Source organism: Sardina pilchardus, chromosome 6, assembly GCF_963854185.1.
Source record: "Sardina pilchardus chromosome 6, fSarPil1.1, whole genome shotgun sequence".
Taxonomy (NCBI): domain Eukaryota; kingdom Metazoa; phylum Chordata; class Actinopteri; order Clupeiformes; family Clupeidae; genus Sardina; species Sardina pilchardus.
The window spans coordinates 30,294,084-30,309,954 of NC_084999.1; the positions used below are offsets into that span (position 1 = coordinate 30,294,084).

General features: G+C 44.6%; 1 protein-coding gene across 2 annotated transcripts in view; it reads right to left on the reverse strand.

Annotated features, from left to right (window-relative positions):
- Positions 1 to 589: 589 nt before the first annotated feature.
- The window catches only part of slc9a1a (solute carrier family 9 member A1a), a 44,776-nt gene continuing 29,494 nt past the window's right edge, over positions 590 to 15,871 (reverse strand). Inside the window, exons 6-12 of one of the 2 annotated variants that reach the window (XM_062539354.1) lie at positions 15,772 to 15,861; positions 13,667 to 13,737; positions 10,793 to 10,969; positions 10,307 to 10,418; positions 9,137 to 9,217; positions 8,556 to 8,637; positions 590 to 7,833 (exon numbers count right to left, since the gene is read on the reverse strand). In XM_062539354.1, coding sequence (XP_062395338.1) covers positions 7,490 to 7,833; positions 8,556 to 8,637; positions 9,137 to 9,217; positions 10,307 to 10,418; positions 10,793 to 10,969; positions 13,667 to 13,737; positions 15,772 to 15,861 — 957 coding nt within the window. In that variant the 3' untranslated portion in view covers positions 590 to 7,489. Of the gene's footprint in view, positions 7,834 to 8,555; positions 8,638 to 9,115; positions 9,218 to 10,306; positions 10,419 to 10,792; positions 10,970 to 13,666; positions 13,738 to 15,771; positions 15,862 to 15,871 lie in introns of both variants that reach the window. The other variant, XM_062539353.1, reaches the window with a different exon arrangement.

Sequence of the window (15,871 nt, forward strand, 5' to 3'; positions counted from 1 at the left end):
CGCGCACGGAGCTAGAATGAATTGACCGTATTCATCTCACCTCAGCGTCAATTTACCTTTTCCTCTGCTCACGGGTAGGCAACCTGACAAGTCCAATGAGTCACAGTAATTTAACTGCGGTGGAATAGGAATAAGCACACCGACGGAGCCTAATGCGCAGGCAGCCATTCTCAGTCTAGACCTCGTCTGCATATCTCACACTCCCTGTGCCAATTGGTCACGCATGGAAACCGCTGTTCACATTTTGGCAGGCCAAGTAGACTGTGCTGCCGACACATGAATATTAAGTGCCAGTATCAAAAGGAAACTAAATGAATAAAAATCTGCAAAACAGGCCAAGTCTGAATATTTGAATCAAGGAAGACATATTCAAGGAGTGAAAAAAATATATGACTAAAGCAGGTCCATATTTCAGACAACCAGAACATCATAGGTGGCTTTCCTTTTGCACCCCTTGAACTTAATTCCTAACAAGCTCATGATGCTTATGATACAACACTGCCCTCTATGGGCAGAAATCTTTGAAATAATGCAGGGTGGACACAAGAGAAAGGTGTGCAAGGCAAAGTAATAACAAAACAAAGCAATCGTCTTTTACAAATTAAATCTTTAATTTGGTATATTCTCCATTTTGGGACTGTACAATAGTTTCCAAAATACAAGATTGGAATGCTGAAGCTATGTTAGTCGACAACACAGTGTACACCTTTTCATAGTGTTATTTTCACTTTGATGCAGTTTGATTCATACCCTTTTATATAGGACTCTTATAACATCTTAGATATATTCATTTGTATATAAAATAAAAAAAAACAATCTGTTTGAATTTTATTGCAATATACAATGATGCACATCACAAGAACAATTTGTTGTTAAATCACAAGAATGAGAAGAAGAAGAATGAGGAAAATCAGAAGACCTGTGAAACCATGACAACGCCTCACTTCACTGTGGTCATACAGATGGCCTGTGGACAGACGTAGCCGTGGATGAGGCCGATTAAAAACAACAGGAAAAGAATGACAGTAGGCCACAGCACCTCTCCCCATCCCAGTGAAGCCTCAGACTAATACGCACCTGCTCCTCCGCTATGTCTGAAAAGTCAACACCACTTCAGCTGCATTCAACAGATGAACCATGCTATATATAATGTATATATATAGAGATAGATACGTAAGCTCTATGCTATGCAAAGCCAATTATTGCTGTATTGTTTAATGTCCATGAGCTGTGTTTCACTTAAAGGTACAGTTTCATTACATATTTTTTTCATGGCTGTGTTTTTTAAAGTGCGTAGGTTAGATTACCCTCCACTGGGTGCGAGAGGAGGCACAAAGACAAAGCAGGAGTGAAAGAGAGCGACAGAGACCGACAAGTCTTCAGAGGGTTAGTTACCACCGAGAGGCCTGAGCTGCAGCACCACGTGGGATCGTGGGATCTGGCCCCGATCTGTGGCGGATCCGGGCCACTTCTGGCCCAGAGTCGCCCCAGTCTGCAGCTGCTCTCGTGGTGGGGGATAGTGGTGGCGGTGGTGGTGCCTGCTGCTGTACATATGGCATTCAGAGGCAAACCTGATGATGTTCATTATGCCCAATCAATCAGTCACGATGGTGATCATTCACAGGGAGCTCCCACAGTGATGCGTGAAAGATAAGCCTTCAGGGGTGCGCAAGACGACAGGTGGGTTGATTTTCTGTCATAGTCATAGCACGCGCTAGCACCTTGAGATCTGACTACATTTTTAAAAGCCTACCAACGTGTTGTTACATCCACCCATGCACATTTGAGCACTAATGACAGCCTGCCGCGAGTTCTGAGTTTGTCTGGGACAAATGTAGTTGGCGGACAGATGACAGATTTGATTTCAAAAACAGAAAGTCTTATTAAAGTCTCCGAGCAACTCTTATCTACAGAACAACTAATCTGAGCTCGTATATAAGATCCCTGTGCCGCACTGATAGCTTTGAGAATAGAATGGGGGATCAGAATAACACCTCTCTCCCTCAAGGAGACAACTGACAGCCCATTCATCCATCTAATCAATCTATCCATCTGCACAACACAGCCACAGATCCAGTTGAACTAAAAAAAGGCCTTTGATACGTTTTCCTTTTTGAGAGTCCAACCCTGCGTTATCGAGACCAAAATTGGCGCGATAACGCAGATTTGGTGAATGGTCCCTGATATCTCCGGTTAAATTACCTGCGAGAGGGAATCTGAAAGATAAAACGGTTTCCCAAGCCCGGCAGGTAAATGACGCCGAGAGGTGTGGAGAGGCTGGCCAAGTAAAGCCTGACCCTTTTCACCTCCTCTGGGACCACTTCATCCTGTCCCCAGACAGAGCTAAACATCAGGGCCCAGGCCTGCCACAAGGCCTCCACTCCCACAACATACATATAGCGGCTATAAAGATGCCACATGAGGTACATAGACACCACCACAGAAACAACAACAAAAACACAATACAGCAAGACAGTAAATGTACAGTAATCTAATCATTGACAAAAGCAAATGAAGTCCTGAAAGAAATAAAGCTCAAGAAGTACATAAAAAAACATGAACCTAGAGTAAACAAAAAACCTTTTTACACAAAGCCACAACTCCCAAAATGTATGGAGATCAAAAACACGTGGGTTCAGCTTCAGGGACGACAATAAAAGCAAGAAAACAAATGGAGACACAGTGCACCACTGGTGCGAGGTGAAGTCGGGTGAACAGTTTGAGATCGATCGCTGAGCCTCAGAAACAAGAGTCCCTGGGTTGCCTATTTAGGACAACTCAGCGCGGCCTGGACAGAGCATGAAAATGCACTTTGAAGTGTCTGGCAGAGAATACCCCTCGGACATTTTGGGACGTTAGGAAAAACGGGCGAGAAAAAAAAAAAAAAAAAAACAGAGCGATGGATTGAGAGAGAAGTCTGAGGAGAGATGACATGGGGAGAAGACAAAAAACTGAAAAGCAATAAAAACAGAGATTTATGGAAAGTGAAAGTGTAGGAGGAGGGGGACAAGGAGAGTAATAGGGAGTGAGAATGGAAAAGAGAGAGTGATGGAGAGAATGAGACAAAGAGAGAAAAGAGAGTGGTGAAGGGCATTGTGGGTTGCTGACTGACTTTGAAGTGGCCGGCTTCCACTCTGGCTTCACAGAGCTCAAACAAAAAGCCTCTTGGAAATGCTCTCCTGGGCCTGGTTCAGTGGAGCTACCACGGGACAGGCCTTTAACAGGCCAGACCACTCGTAAAGACCTTGTGTCTGCGTGTGTGTGTGTGTGTGTGTGTGTGTGTGTGTGTGCGTACAGTATGTGACAGGCTGGTGGTGTGTGTGTGGGGGGGAGGGGAGGGAGGGTGTGGACTCTATTAGCAAGTGCGAGAACAACATGAGGTTAGTTACATCATTCCTGTCATGTTGTTAGGATACCACAAGCTGTTCCAAGCTTCAGCAGAAACCTCTCATAGAAACTGAGCTGGGAGGATGTGGTCATATACAACCAAATGGACCAATCTTGGCTCGGCTGCCATGTTTTATGATACATTGCACTGCAGAGAGGACTGTAACAGCTTAGCTTTCAAAAGAAATCTTTTGACAGGTGTCAAAGGCTGACTCTCAAAACCAAATTTAAACAGTAAGGAATATGACATCCGTCCTGATCTAGTGCTGTGTCATCAAAATATCTCTATTTGTGGGCTGTGAAGATCACATCAACATGCACTACTCGCGCAGACACACACACACACACACACACACACACACATACACACACACACACACACACAAACACACACACACACACACACACACACACACACACACACACACACACACACACACACACACACACACACACACAGCTGACCTTGCCTGTTGCCTGTTCTGTGAGTGCTACCCAACTGGCTTTAGTTTGGCATTTGAGCATTTAATTTAATTGGGAGCAGTGATGGAACATGGAGGCTTAAATCAATTCAACCTTCCCTCAGTTAGTATGCCCCGGGGGAGGGTGCCGGGGGAGAAGAAGACAGGATATGGAGGAGTGGAAGGGAGGATGAAAAAGAAAACAAGAAGAGACTGTGGCGTCTTTTTTATATTGTGGCCTGACATTGTCCCAAAGTCCAAAATGGCTACAAAGACTTTGCGTCCTTCTCATGTTACATCAGAGAGTGACCAACACGAGCTGGGCACAGATCCAGGAACAAAAACAAGCTCTCCTCTCTCCTCCTTCATTTTGCTTTTTTCTCTTCTCTTGCAATCTTTTTGCATCTCTCCTCTCTCTCTTTCTCTCCTCTCTCTCCTCTCTCTTGCTCTCTGTGTCTCTAAAGTGTTAAAGGAACACACCAGCATTTGGGGAAATTAGCTTATTCGAGGTCTTTTAGGAGCTATAGACTACAGACTGGCTCTGCCCATCTCCATGAGCTAGGCTAACGGTGGGGGCATCAAACTCAGTAACTGCACACACAGAGACCGAGAGGGGTGTGTATCATCTCATCTCACTCTGGGGAACACCTTGAAAAAGCTCATTTCCCAAAATGTTGGTGTTCCTTTAAGAGTTAGCTACTACAGGCCCCAGCCGTGACACAACTGGCTGGGGCACCTGCACCGCACGCCGGCGACCCGGGTTCGATTCCCGCCCCGTGGTCCCTTCCGGATCCCACCCCCGCTCTCTCTCCCATTCACTTCCTGTCTTTCTCCACTGTCACTGTCAATAAAGTCATAAAATGGCCAAAAAAATATAAAAAAAAAAAAAAAAAAAAAAGAGTTAGCTCCTACAGCACCTACAGCCTTTAGGTTCTCTTCTGTTGCCAGAGACTTCCTCCATAGCCAAGTGTTGTTGAAGCTACTTCTGTTCTCAAAGACTTCGGCGGTCACAATGATCTAGTCTCACCCGTCCACTCATCACCCCACTTAGGTCAAACAGGCCTTCAGAAAAAAACAGTCTTTGGCTTTCTTTACAGAGAAGACAGGAGTTAAGTCCTGTTTGTGATGACCACCATGACATCGGATGGGAATGCAAACTAAATGGCAGGTTCCATTAGACTGCCATTACTCAACAGTGATATGAAATGATGATATGCACAATTACTTGTCATTCAGTCAGGATGGTAGATATTGTTCTTCTGTTTTTGGTAATGCAAAAATATTTTCAAAATGACGATAGGCATCCTAACAGCCGGGCTACACCTGGTAGGCTCTTAAAGCGTTCTGTTTGGGGAGAATAAGTGAATAAGAATACTTCTGGCGTTAATTTGCGAATGTGCATGCTGCTAACACATCTACTGTAGCCAGTTCCATTGACTATAGTGAAAGCTAATTGTTGCTGTATACTCTCTGTGAACGGAACGCCTCAGTTGCGTGCCTGGTGTAGCCCGCCTGCAAGACTTTCAATCCTTTTGATTGGACATGGCATGAATACACCTTGAGATATCAGATATTATAATTGAGGAGACTACTATACATCTATACATGTGCAAAATGGATTGTTTTGCTTCAGGTTAGACGGTTCAGCCTGGAGAAAAACATATCTGTAGTCAAGTTAAATGCTAAGGACTCCTTAGTCTTCGTATAGGAGCAGCTGGGCACTTGGTCATACTGATACTAGATATTTGACTCTTATATTACAGTTTTAAAGGGCATTGTGAGTGTACATAAGTAATCTCTTTAAACACGTTTACATCCGTGATCACTGTACTGCATAGATGCTTGTACACATTGTCTCATTAATGTGACGAGCTTTTCAAGACTGTGGATGCAAACGTGACAGTACTGTAGGGGAAAAAAAATGACTCATCCAATCAAGATAATGAATACATTGTACGGTCATTGTGTTTCTGGAGAACATGCATCAAACCTAGACAGCCATATGGATACTTCCATAGCGGAGCTGAGAGTAACTGATGGCTTGTGTTTTGCATTCAGGTCTATAGTTGTGTTCTTTGCACGTAAATAGCTTTGTCTGCTCCCAGTCTTTAAAAGTAACCGGTGGCAATTAGAATGTGTGAAACAATCAGATGAACAGGTCTGTAATCCACGTATTTCAACTCGGAATACAATTCAAGTATCGAGAGTCAACAATCGGTTTGTGGACAAACAACATCGAGGTGATTAAGACAGACGAAAGCTTAAGAGTACACAAGAGAGATTAGACGTAATGACAAAAGTAATTAAAAAATATTTGCGAGTGACGCGCTTCAATCATTGCACAAGTTGCGGCAGCAGCTCGCCAAACCGTTTGAGTGACTTCAAGCAATGAAGAAAGAGGCTGCCGATGATGGTGATAAACGACTTGTGAGACAAAACACCATTCACCACAAACAGAACGCCAGATGGATGTGAGAAGTGCACACAATGCAACAGAATCATCAAAACGATCAGCGTTCATTATAAGCATTAAATAAGCAATAGCAACAAACCCCCGTAACCACCATGAATAATCAAAAGGCACAAAGAAAAACACATTTTCAAAAAGAGACAAAGCTTTAGAAAATAAATTGATTCTTTTGGTATGATCAGCGATGACGTGCAAAGTCTGAATTTGGATGCTGTGATCTCTGGGTTCAACATGACTTCTGCTGTTTGCTAAGTAAAGAGGAAGATTTAATGGTGGACAACAGAGAATGCTGTAGACATTGATGATGGCATCTTCATCACGGGTCTACTACACTACACTATACTTTACACCAAACACACACTGGTCTCTCTATATCCCTGTGCACAAGTGTGTGTGTTTGTGTGTGTGTGTGCACGTGTGTGTGTGTGTGTGTGTGTGTCGCATCAAAACAAAAGAGAAGCATCTCAGATTTTCCTCAAAACACCTCCGCTCTTCTCACTGGCCTTTACGCTACACACTGGCAGGGGATTAAAATTGAGAAAGAGGAAAAAAAAATAGTTAGACCACTATTATAATATTGCTCCAGGGGACTCCACGAAAACAAGAGAAACTACTGTAAGTATCATAAAGAATAAAATGAATAAAAAGCACTTGGTGAAGAGATCTGCCTAGTGTAGACAAAAAGGCAAAGTAAATTCAGAACTGTGAAACGCTAGGGTTAGGAGCAGACCATCAAAGACTGACCACAAGAGTACAGTAGTCTGAGACCAAAACAGTCCGAACCTTTGGTAATGCATAGGTTTATTCCCCTTCCACCGCTGGGGATCATCAACCGACACCAAAAAAATCAACATGATCTCCCAAATAGCAGCATCCATTTCCTTCCGATGTAAAAAAAGGAAAATAATCAAGAACAATGGCAATGCTAAAAATAAATAGCTATTTTTGATCTCTCCTCTTCACCTCCCTGAAGCCCACACTTTCCTGGGTTTAGGTTCATGGGTGCCTTTTCTTAGTAAGTTTGAGTTTTGGGCTTTCTGTCGCGCTTTAGAGAGAGTGAGGGTCTTACACACATCGTGCTCCTCCATCTTCCACCATAACACAGGAAAAAAGGGTGCGGTGGTAGGCAGATATGATGGTGCTCTGAACCTCCGCCAAAAGAAGCTCATTCTCAGGGCAGGAACGGTTCGTCCTCCTCCTCCTCCTCAGCACTTGGGCCCGGGTCGCTAAGGCAACGTATCAGACGCTGCGGGTCTCTGCCTTCCTCCTCCTCCTCTTCCGGCTGCAGCGTCTTCCTCCCTCCCTTCTCCTCCTTTGTCGCCGCGGTGACGGAGAGGGACGGCGGCGGATGCGGACGCTTCATCACCAGGCCGTCCTCTTCGGCGGGCGGGCCGGAGCGCTTGCCGAACTCGTCCGTGATGTTGACGGTGTCGGGGGGAGACTGAGGAGACGCCAGGTCCACCTGTATGGCGGGGACGCCGTCGGAGTCGGGTTTCATGCTCCAAGCCTGAGGATCTGCACAGGAGGAGGAGAAGAGGTGAGGAGAGGAGCTCTCAAACACACACACACACACACACACACACACACACACACACACACACACACACACACACACACACACACACACACACACACACGCACACACACGCACGCACACATACACACACACATATGATTTGTGTCTGGGGATGTGCACTTGGATTCAACTCAACACAACACAAATATCAGATATTGAATAATGTATAATTAATAAATATTGCAATAGCAATAGCCTCCAATATTTCACACCATTGCAATAAAGTAAGAACAAAACAAAATGTCAAATGTCGAAATGTTGAATTTTCAGTCAGGTTGTGTAACGTGTTGTCTTTACAGCCTAATAATACATTAAACGTATTAATAATTAAGCCCCAAAAGATCAATACTTGGCATCTGATAGGATATGCTTAGAGAAGCATGCAGTGTAAATGGCTTTGACATATGCAGTGACACAGGAAAACACTCACACACACTCATACACACAAACGCTGTCAATAACAGTTTACTTTATATCAACCCCCACATTAAGTTTTCAAGACAGCACCCGCACACTGTTACAGTACATATTAATTAACAGCATCCCAGGGACCTTCATTAGGGAAGTCTAATATCTTCCCAGCTGCTTGTTTTTGCCTGCCCTGCCAAACGGAGCGATTGGATTGGCAGCCATGGCAAGTGGAGAGAGCTGATTGGCTTACCGGATGACAGTCGGGCCCTGGAGAGAGTGGGGGATTCTGGGGGCCCAGCAGGCACCGTGAGGTAATTGCTCATCTGGTTAATCTGCGCAGGAGAAGAGTTCAAACCAAAAGTCAGCATTGCAGAAAAGGACCCAGTCATGCTGCAGTCTTTGATACAGCCCACTGAGAGTCAGTGGACTATATCCTTAATCGGCTGTGTTGATTCACATGTGATTTGATTGAATGACCATTTCCAACGCAATCATCTTGATCTTGTTTTTTTTTTTTTTATAAACATATCACTCTAAACTATGCAAACATAAAACATAACCCCCAAAATGTCCGACTATAATGCTCATCATCTAATTTTGATTAGATGCTATCGGGACACAAATCTTTCGGCATCACTCCCAAAAACCTTTGCGCTCTGCCCGTTTGAGTCCTTGTCACAAAATCTTCTGAAATACAAAAGATAGCCACATGGTGTTTGAGATTGTCTCAGGAGGACAGCATGTTAGTAGCAGTAGTACTAGTATGACATTAGTAGGACGGGGAGCCGCGACCGGTTCATGGGGATCTACCTTCTTCTCCAGCTCAATCACCTTCTTCCTCTTAATGAGGACATCGCCCCAGCCGTCCTCGTAGGGGTCCGCCACCAGCGTGTGTCTGTTGTACGACTGGAGCTGAGGAGAGAAAAGGACACAGAGGAGGGTATTTAGATATGGCAACAATCAACGATTTCAGCCCGATTTTGGCACAATTGTGTCGTGGCCAACAAATTTCCATTGTCATGTCCAAATATTAAAGTATAAATAATAGAATATAAAGTCGGGAATGATGCTCGAAGGAGGAAGCGTCTTTTAATGTGACATATTTAATGACCCACGAATATTGTCTGTGACGTTCCACGATGTTATGACCAAAAAAGTCTAGCATGTCAGCATTTTTGGGGAATCTCCAACAACTCCCTTGCTGACACTGACACTGTGGCAACACGCGATGAGAAGGCTACAATAGATGATCTTGTAACGTGGCCTGTCCTACGACCAAGACGCGGCAATATTTTGTGGTTCACTGATCGCCTAGTCTGACATAGTCAATCGTAAAAGACAATCGCGAAAGACAAAAAATCGTGAAGTCTGTACAGGCCATTAAAGGACACAGAGCCGGACATTTAGATTTAGCAACAATCAATGTGGTGCAGTCTGCGATTTTCTGGGAGAAGTTGTGAAAAGACAGAGTCTTTGTTGATTAACGGCCAATAAAATCCATTCTGTGATCCTAAAGCAATGTGTTTATTGGCTGGTATTGTGTATGACTCAATACGAGCCACCTTGTTTACCTTTGACAGAACACCTGTCTTTCAGCTAAGCTAGAGGATCATAGGGACAAGTATATGGGGTTTAAATCACAGACTGTACCTTTAAGATTAAACAAACTTTGGAGATACAACACAGACAGTAGTTTTATAAGTGTTATAAAAGCTAAAAACTTTGAGGTGATGCTGATATCTAAACAGCATCACCCACAAAAGTAATTAATTCTGTTGCATTCTGTCGAGAGGTCATTCTGTTCGAGCCCTTTCATCTTGTCTTGTCTCATTAGCTCTTGTTGACTCTCCTTTAAAGGTCAGTTTGTAACCAACTCAGACTGTTTCCCATTAAGATGTCAAACGAAATTAACCAACACTGACTGGGATGAAATGGCACTGCTCAGAAGAACTAAAGGAATAAGTGGATTTTTATATAGGGAGAGCTATCAGGGGAGGGCACCCTTTGCCGTGTCTTCTGGAGGTTGGTCCGCAGAATCTTCCGGATCTCCTCCTCACGGCCTTTGGGTATCTGGGGCAGGGCCCTCTCTGGTGGCTTCTTGGGCTGGATGTTCCTATGCAGGAGTAATGGAAAAAAATAGCTTTTTAAAAACACAAAATATTTTTTAAAACACTAAAACCTATAACCTCAGCTCTCTAGAAGATTGATTTTAGTCCGCCCTTCAGTTAAACATACTGTAAATGTAAAATGGCGATCAACAAAATAATAAAAGTTCAACAGAGAAGTCATTTTTAAAAAATAAGATTAAGGACTCTAGGAGTCTAGGATAAAAATATCTGACAAATAACTAAACTATGAACTAAACAGAACAATAAATCCTATCGCTACCACTGTAATGAAGTGGCGGCCTCTAGAGGTGTGGAGGACATTGTGCGGGAGAGGATAGGACAAGAACAGCAACAAAAGGGGCAGAAGAGTGGCACTCACTGCATGGAGACGGTGGAGGGCAAGGCGGAGGGCAGCTTGACGTTGCCGCCGCTCTCCACCAGCTCGATGGCGTGCTTCATCTCCATCTTGTGGTAGAAGGCGATGAGCTGAGGCTCCTTGGAGCGCTCGCCCGCGATCAGACACTTCTTCACATACTTCTTATTGAAGCGGTTCATCCTGTGGGGAACGACAGACATTTGAAACCTTTCACTGAGCTGTAACATGGATAAAGGACACACTAAAGAAAGCCTCCTATAGTATGTAGCCATATACCACAAAGGAGCAGAAGAGTAAAAGTCCGGCTTCAGAGAGTAGAATTTCAGCGACATTTTTGTTCCAACCATTCACTTAATCAGCTGATCATAATGAGCGCAACTCTTAAGTCAGCTAACACATGTAGATCCAATACACAGCAGGACTTTTACTTTCCGAAGCCGGACTTTTACATCTTAGGACTAAGGGGCCATCCACACGGAGACGCTTTTTGGTTTAAACGCAGATGTTTACATAAAAATGATGCTACTCCATAAAAAATAAAAAATAAAAACATTTCACCAAGTAAACAAAGAATTTGTCATTGTCATCAATAGAGAGGAGAGGAGAGGAGACTGTTGAGGGGAAGAGAGAGGGAGTCGAGTGTAAAAAAGACGAGATAGAAAGGAGAGGAGGTGAGGAGAGAAGAGCGGAGTGGAGAAGAGGGACGTAAGTAATGTTTCCTTCTCCTGTAGAGGAGATGTTTTTGTCCCCTGCGCTCTTTTGAGTCAGCAACCAGCTCCTGGTACCGCTCCATTAGGAACACAGCGTGGTGGCAATCAACACTTCTGACAATATTGATCATACCCTGAGCACTCAGCATACAGAAAGAGAGAGAGGGGGAGGGAGAGAGGAGAGGGGAGGGAGGAGAGAGAAAGTGAGAGAGTGAGAGTGAGGTAGGAAGGTAGAGGAGAGGAGGGGAGGGAGAAGAGAGGGGGATCAGAGAGATAGAAAGATAGAGAGAGAAATAGAGAAAGAAAACAGAGATATGGATCTGAGAAGGAGATGGAGAGAGTCCTATGAAGTACACAGTGCATGTCAGATGCATGTTGCATGCTGATTCAGGGAGAGTGCTTTAAAGTCCACAGTGTCTTAGCTTGTTAAACAGCTAATGGGTGACAAGCAGCCAGCGCAGGAGGATCTGCCCTCACGAGGCCATGAGCAGTAGAGAGCAGATGACCTGGGCCATTGGGCTGCACTGGGCACCTCTGCATGCAGTAGAGAGCAGATGACCTCGGCCATTGGGCTGCACTGGGCATCTCTGCATGCAGTAGAGAGCAGATGACCTGGGCCATTGGGCTGCACTGGGCACCTCTGCATGCAGTAGAGAGCAGATGACCTGGGCCATTGGGCTGCACTGGGCACCTCTGCATGCAGTAGAGAGCAGATGACCTGGGCCATTGGGCTGCACTGGGCACCTCTGCATGCAGTAGAGAAGAGACTCACTACACTAAAGAGACTAGCACACTAAACCCACTGAACTTTCACACAACTTCCATATTTTTTACAGTAAATTTATGCAATGGTTGTAGAAATCTTGTTCCTCACCAGAGGACTTCAATACTGACTGTGCAGACTATAAGGCAGTTCATATCCTCTATACTATGCATACATTATGTCTTAATGGAAATACTAATGATTTGACATTCTAGTTAACAGTTCAGTAACAGTTAGCCTGATGCTTATGGACAAATGTGGGGAAATGTGTATCCTTAATTGATTTTTCCGCTTTACTGATGGAGCTTTCCCACCAGAAGTCTCGTAACGTCGGCAAATGTAATAGCCATCCATTAAGGAAATTGTCTAGACCCTGATCCATTCTCTCTTGAACGGGTCTGGTTGTTCTGATGTGTTGACGCTCAACAGGAACTCTGCTTCCACGATGATTACGGATTTCCGGTTATTGTGTGAAAGGTCAATTAGGGCCAACATCAACTGCCCTCAGTGCAGTGTCCAGTTCATAGTAAAGCTCAACCCATGTTAAACCCTTGTTGATTTTCAGCAGGCGAGAGTTGATTTGCATCTGTTTTGATTCTTCAGAGAGAGCACCTTCACTGACTGAGCCTGCTGCAGCTGCTGTTCAGTCTGTTTTCTGCTCATAATCATAATGCCCAAACATCGACACTTGGCAGGCACAGAGAATCCACCAGCTATCATATGCGTTGCGCTCCACTGTACACTGCAATGTCTTCAGTTTGGTAAAGGCGAATGTACTGTTATCATTTCGTAGAATGTGAGCTAATATGAGCTAAAGATCCCTTTCAACGGCATAACCTGCGTTTCTAAGGCATTTTCAGTGGCACAGAATACAACACTGAGCTAATGGCAGACAGACCAAATTAAAAACAAAACTTTCAAGTCGACATTCCGTAGAGCATTAAGCTAAAGTCTGGTTAATGTTCAGTCTTGAATGTTTCAACCGGAAACCCTCTAGGAACAGATTGAGAGGGTCTATAAAAAGATGTTACTGCAGCACAACAGCAGATGGCAGCATAATGCAAAGTCAGGGCATTTTGAAAGAGAAACTGAAGGGCAAACACAGGAAGTGTGCATCTCACTCTCTGTCTCTCTCTCTCTCTGTCTCTCTCTCTCTCTCTCTCTCTCTCTCTCTCTCTCTCTCTCTGTGATTGTGTGTGTGTGTATGTGTGGGTGTGTGACTGATAGAGTGACTGATTGATTGAGTCAGAGAAAGAGAGAGAGAGAAAGAAAGAGAACCTGACAGAGGACAAGAGAGTAGTCTAGTCAGTTGAGCTCTCTCCATTTGGCATGCCAGAGCATGCTTTTCATAATTGCTTCAGCAGCTTCCACATGGAAATATTACTGCACTTCACGGCCACTTACTTGTCCTTCCAGTGGTGGTGGCCATAATGGCCACAGATGTCCTCAATGCCCGTTAGGAGGTGGTCCAGGAACTAGACGTGAAGGGTCAGAGGGAGAGAGCAGTATGTATGTTAGAAAAAGGTCAAAGGGTCAGCTTTAAGGTCATACAACAACTCAGCGGGCAACACAAGAAGAAAAACAGAGACTGAGAATGGAAGATGGACAGCAGCGATGATGCATACTGTACAAGAGTCAGTGTGTGTGTGTGTGTGTGTGTGTGTGTGTGTGTGTGTGTGTGTGTGTGTGTGTGTGTGTGTGTGTGTATGTGAGTGTGTATGCTTAGTCTGAAATATGATTTCATGTTTCTATGGCAACACTGGTTTTGCTCAGATGGGAGCACATGTCAGTGTTGAAAAAGAAAATGAAAAAACAACACAGTGGCACTGAAGACCTAGCAAATGGCACTCTTACCCAGTTACATTGATATTATAGTCTACAGCATCTGGTTAACACCAGATGGCATATATTTCACTGGATACCACTAGTATGGTTGATATATTTTAGCCTGCTGTTTTAAAATGCCATTTTCCCATAAACCATGAGATATATGAGCATGACAAAGTCTTTTGTCTGCTATTAAGTTAAGTTCCGTCTGGAGGCCTTGTCACCAGGAAAGCAAATGAAGCTTTTGGGTCAGTTCCAGGCCTCTGTGCACTCAATCTCCTTCACAGCGATTGATATTCTCTGACAGGTCTCATGTCAGGTTCTGGATGACACTCCCCTCCAGCTCAATGCCTCTTACTAGCGCAAGACCACAAATCACCTCTGCTGGCATTCTCTGTGTGCTTCTCTGCCCTATAACGTTGTCAAAGCCACAGTTCAAAACACAGCAGCGTTTGGTGAGCCCAGTGGTGCGTTCAAGTTCACGACCGTTCGCCAAATTTGAACGCACCTCAGGTTAGGCTGGCTGGTATCTGACTGTGACATACTGTATAGTGGAGGAGAGCATGCTGGGAAGACTTCCTTTTGCCCTCTGGAGATGCTGTGACTCATCAGTTTTTACCCCCGGGACAGAAGATGGGCGGCAGGGTGCATGTGTGTGTGTGTGTGTGTGTGTGTGTGTGTGTGTGTGTGTGTGTGTGTGTGTGTGTGTGTCTCCCCCAAATGTTTAATTACCACTGGAGGGTGCCATCCTCTCCAATCAAACGCAGACCTTTCTTCGACTGCAGAGCTTGCCCTTTAAGGAGACCCAGAGCGCACAAAGGCTCACACATATCCAGAGAGAGAGACAGACTATGCGTATGAGAGTCTGTGTATGAGTGTCTGTGTATGCATGTGTGTGTGTGTGTGTGTGTGTGTGTGTGTGTGTGTGTGTGTGTGTGTGTCTCCGTAAGGCCAGTCACACTGGCACAAGGCAGGGCAGCCTCTACGATGAGTCAAGTAAAGTGGTGCAAAACAAACTGAACTGACTCTTGCCTGAAAACTCAGGCGCAATAACGCAAAGCAACCTGCAGAGGGCAGTGGAATGCGTCTAAATGCATCTGCAATGGATGACTCATAACTAGATTCAGTTTCTGGCCTGACTCTGTGCTTCCTAAAGACACAAGTAAGGGCATGTAACCTGCATCTTAAATTACATTTACACTTTTGCAACCACTGTGGAAACAACAAGCTATATTTTGCTATATTCTTGTCTTAGTTTGTTAATAGGCCTATACCTAGTTTCCGTCTGTCTGTCTGTGCTGTCTATGTATGTCTAATCTATGCTGTCTATTTATGCCCACCGGTCTAATTTGCATTTGCTTTTGGTATCTATATTTGCACACTGAGCTTGGGGAAACAGCATTCTATTCAGCTGTGCTCTCCATGTACAGTATGGTCTGAAGGGCAATAAGGGTCCCATTGACTTTGACTTCTCCATTGTGTGAAGAGTACGTCTTCCACAGAATGACCTCTGATGGGATGAAGGTGTATGAAGGGATGGGGAAAGACAAGAAAACAAGGGAGTCAACAAGAAGGGAGGAGAGGAAATGAGGAGAGGAGAGGAGAGGGGAGGGGAGGGGAGGGGAGGGGAAGAGAGGAGGGGAAAGGGGGAGAAGAGAGGAAATGAGAGGAGAGGAGAGCACCTGTGTGTGTATCTCTTCGTTGATTGAGCGCTTGGTTTCTTGCTTCTTCTTCACAGCCAGCAGGTCCACTAGGGGCCTTATGGTCATGCCCTGCAAGAGA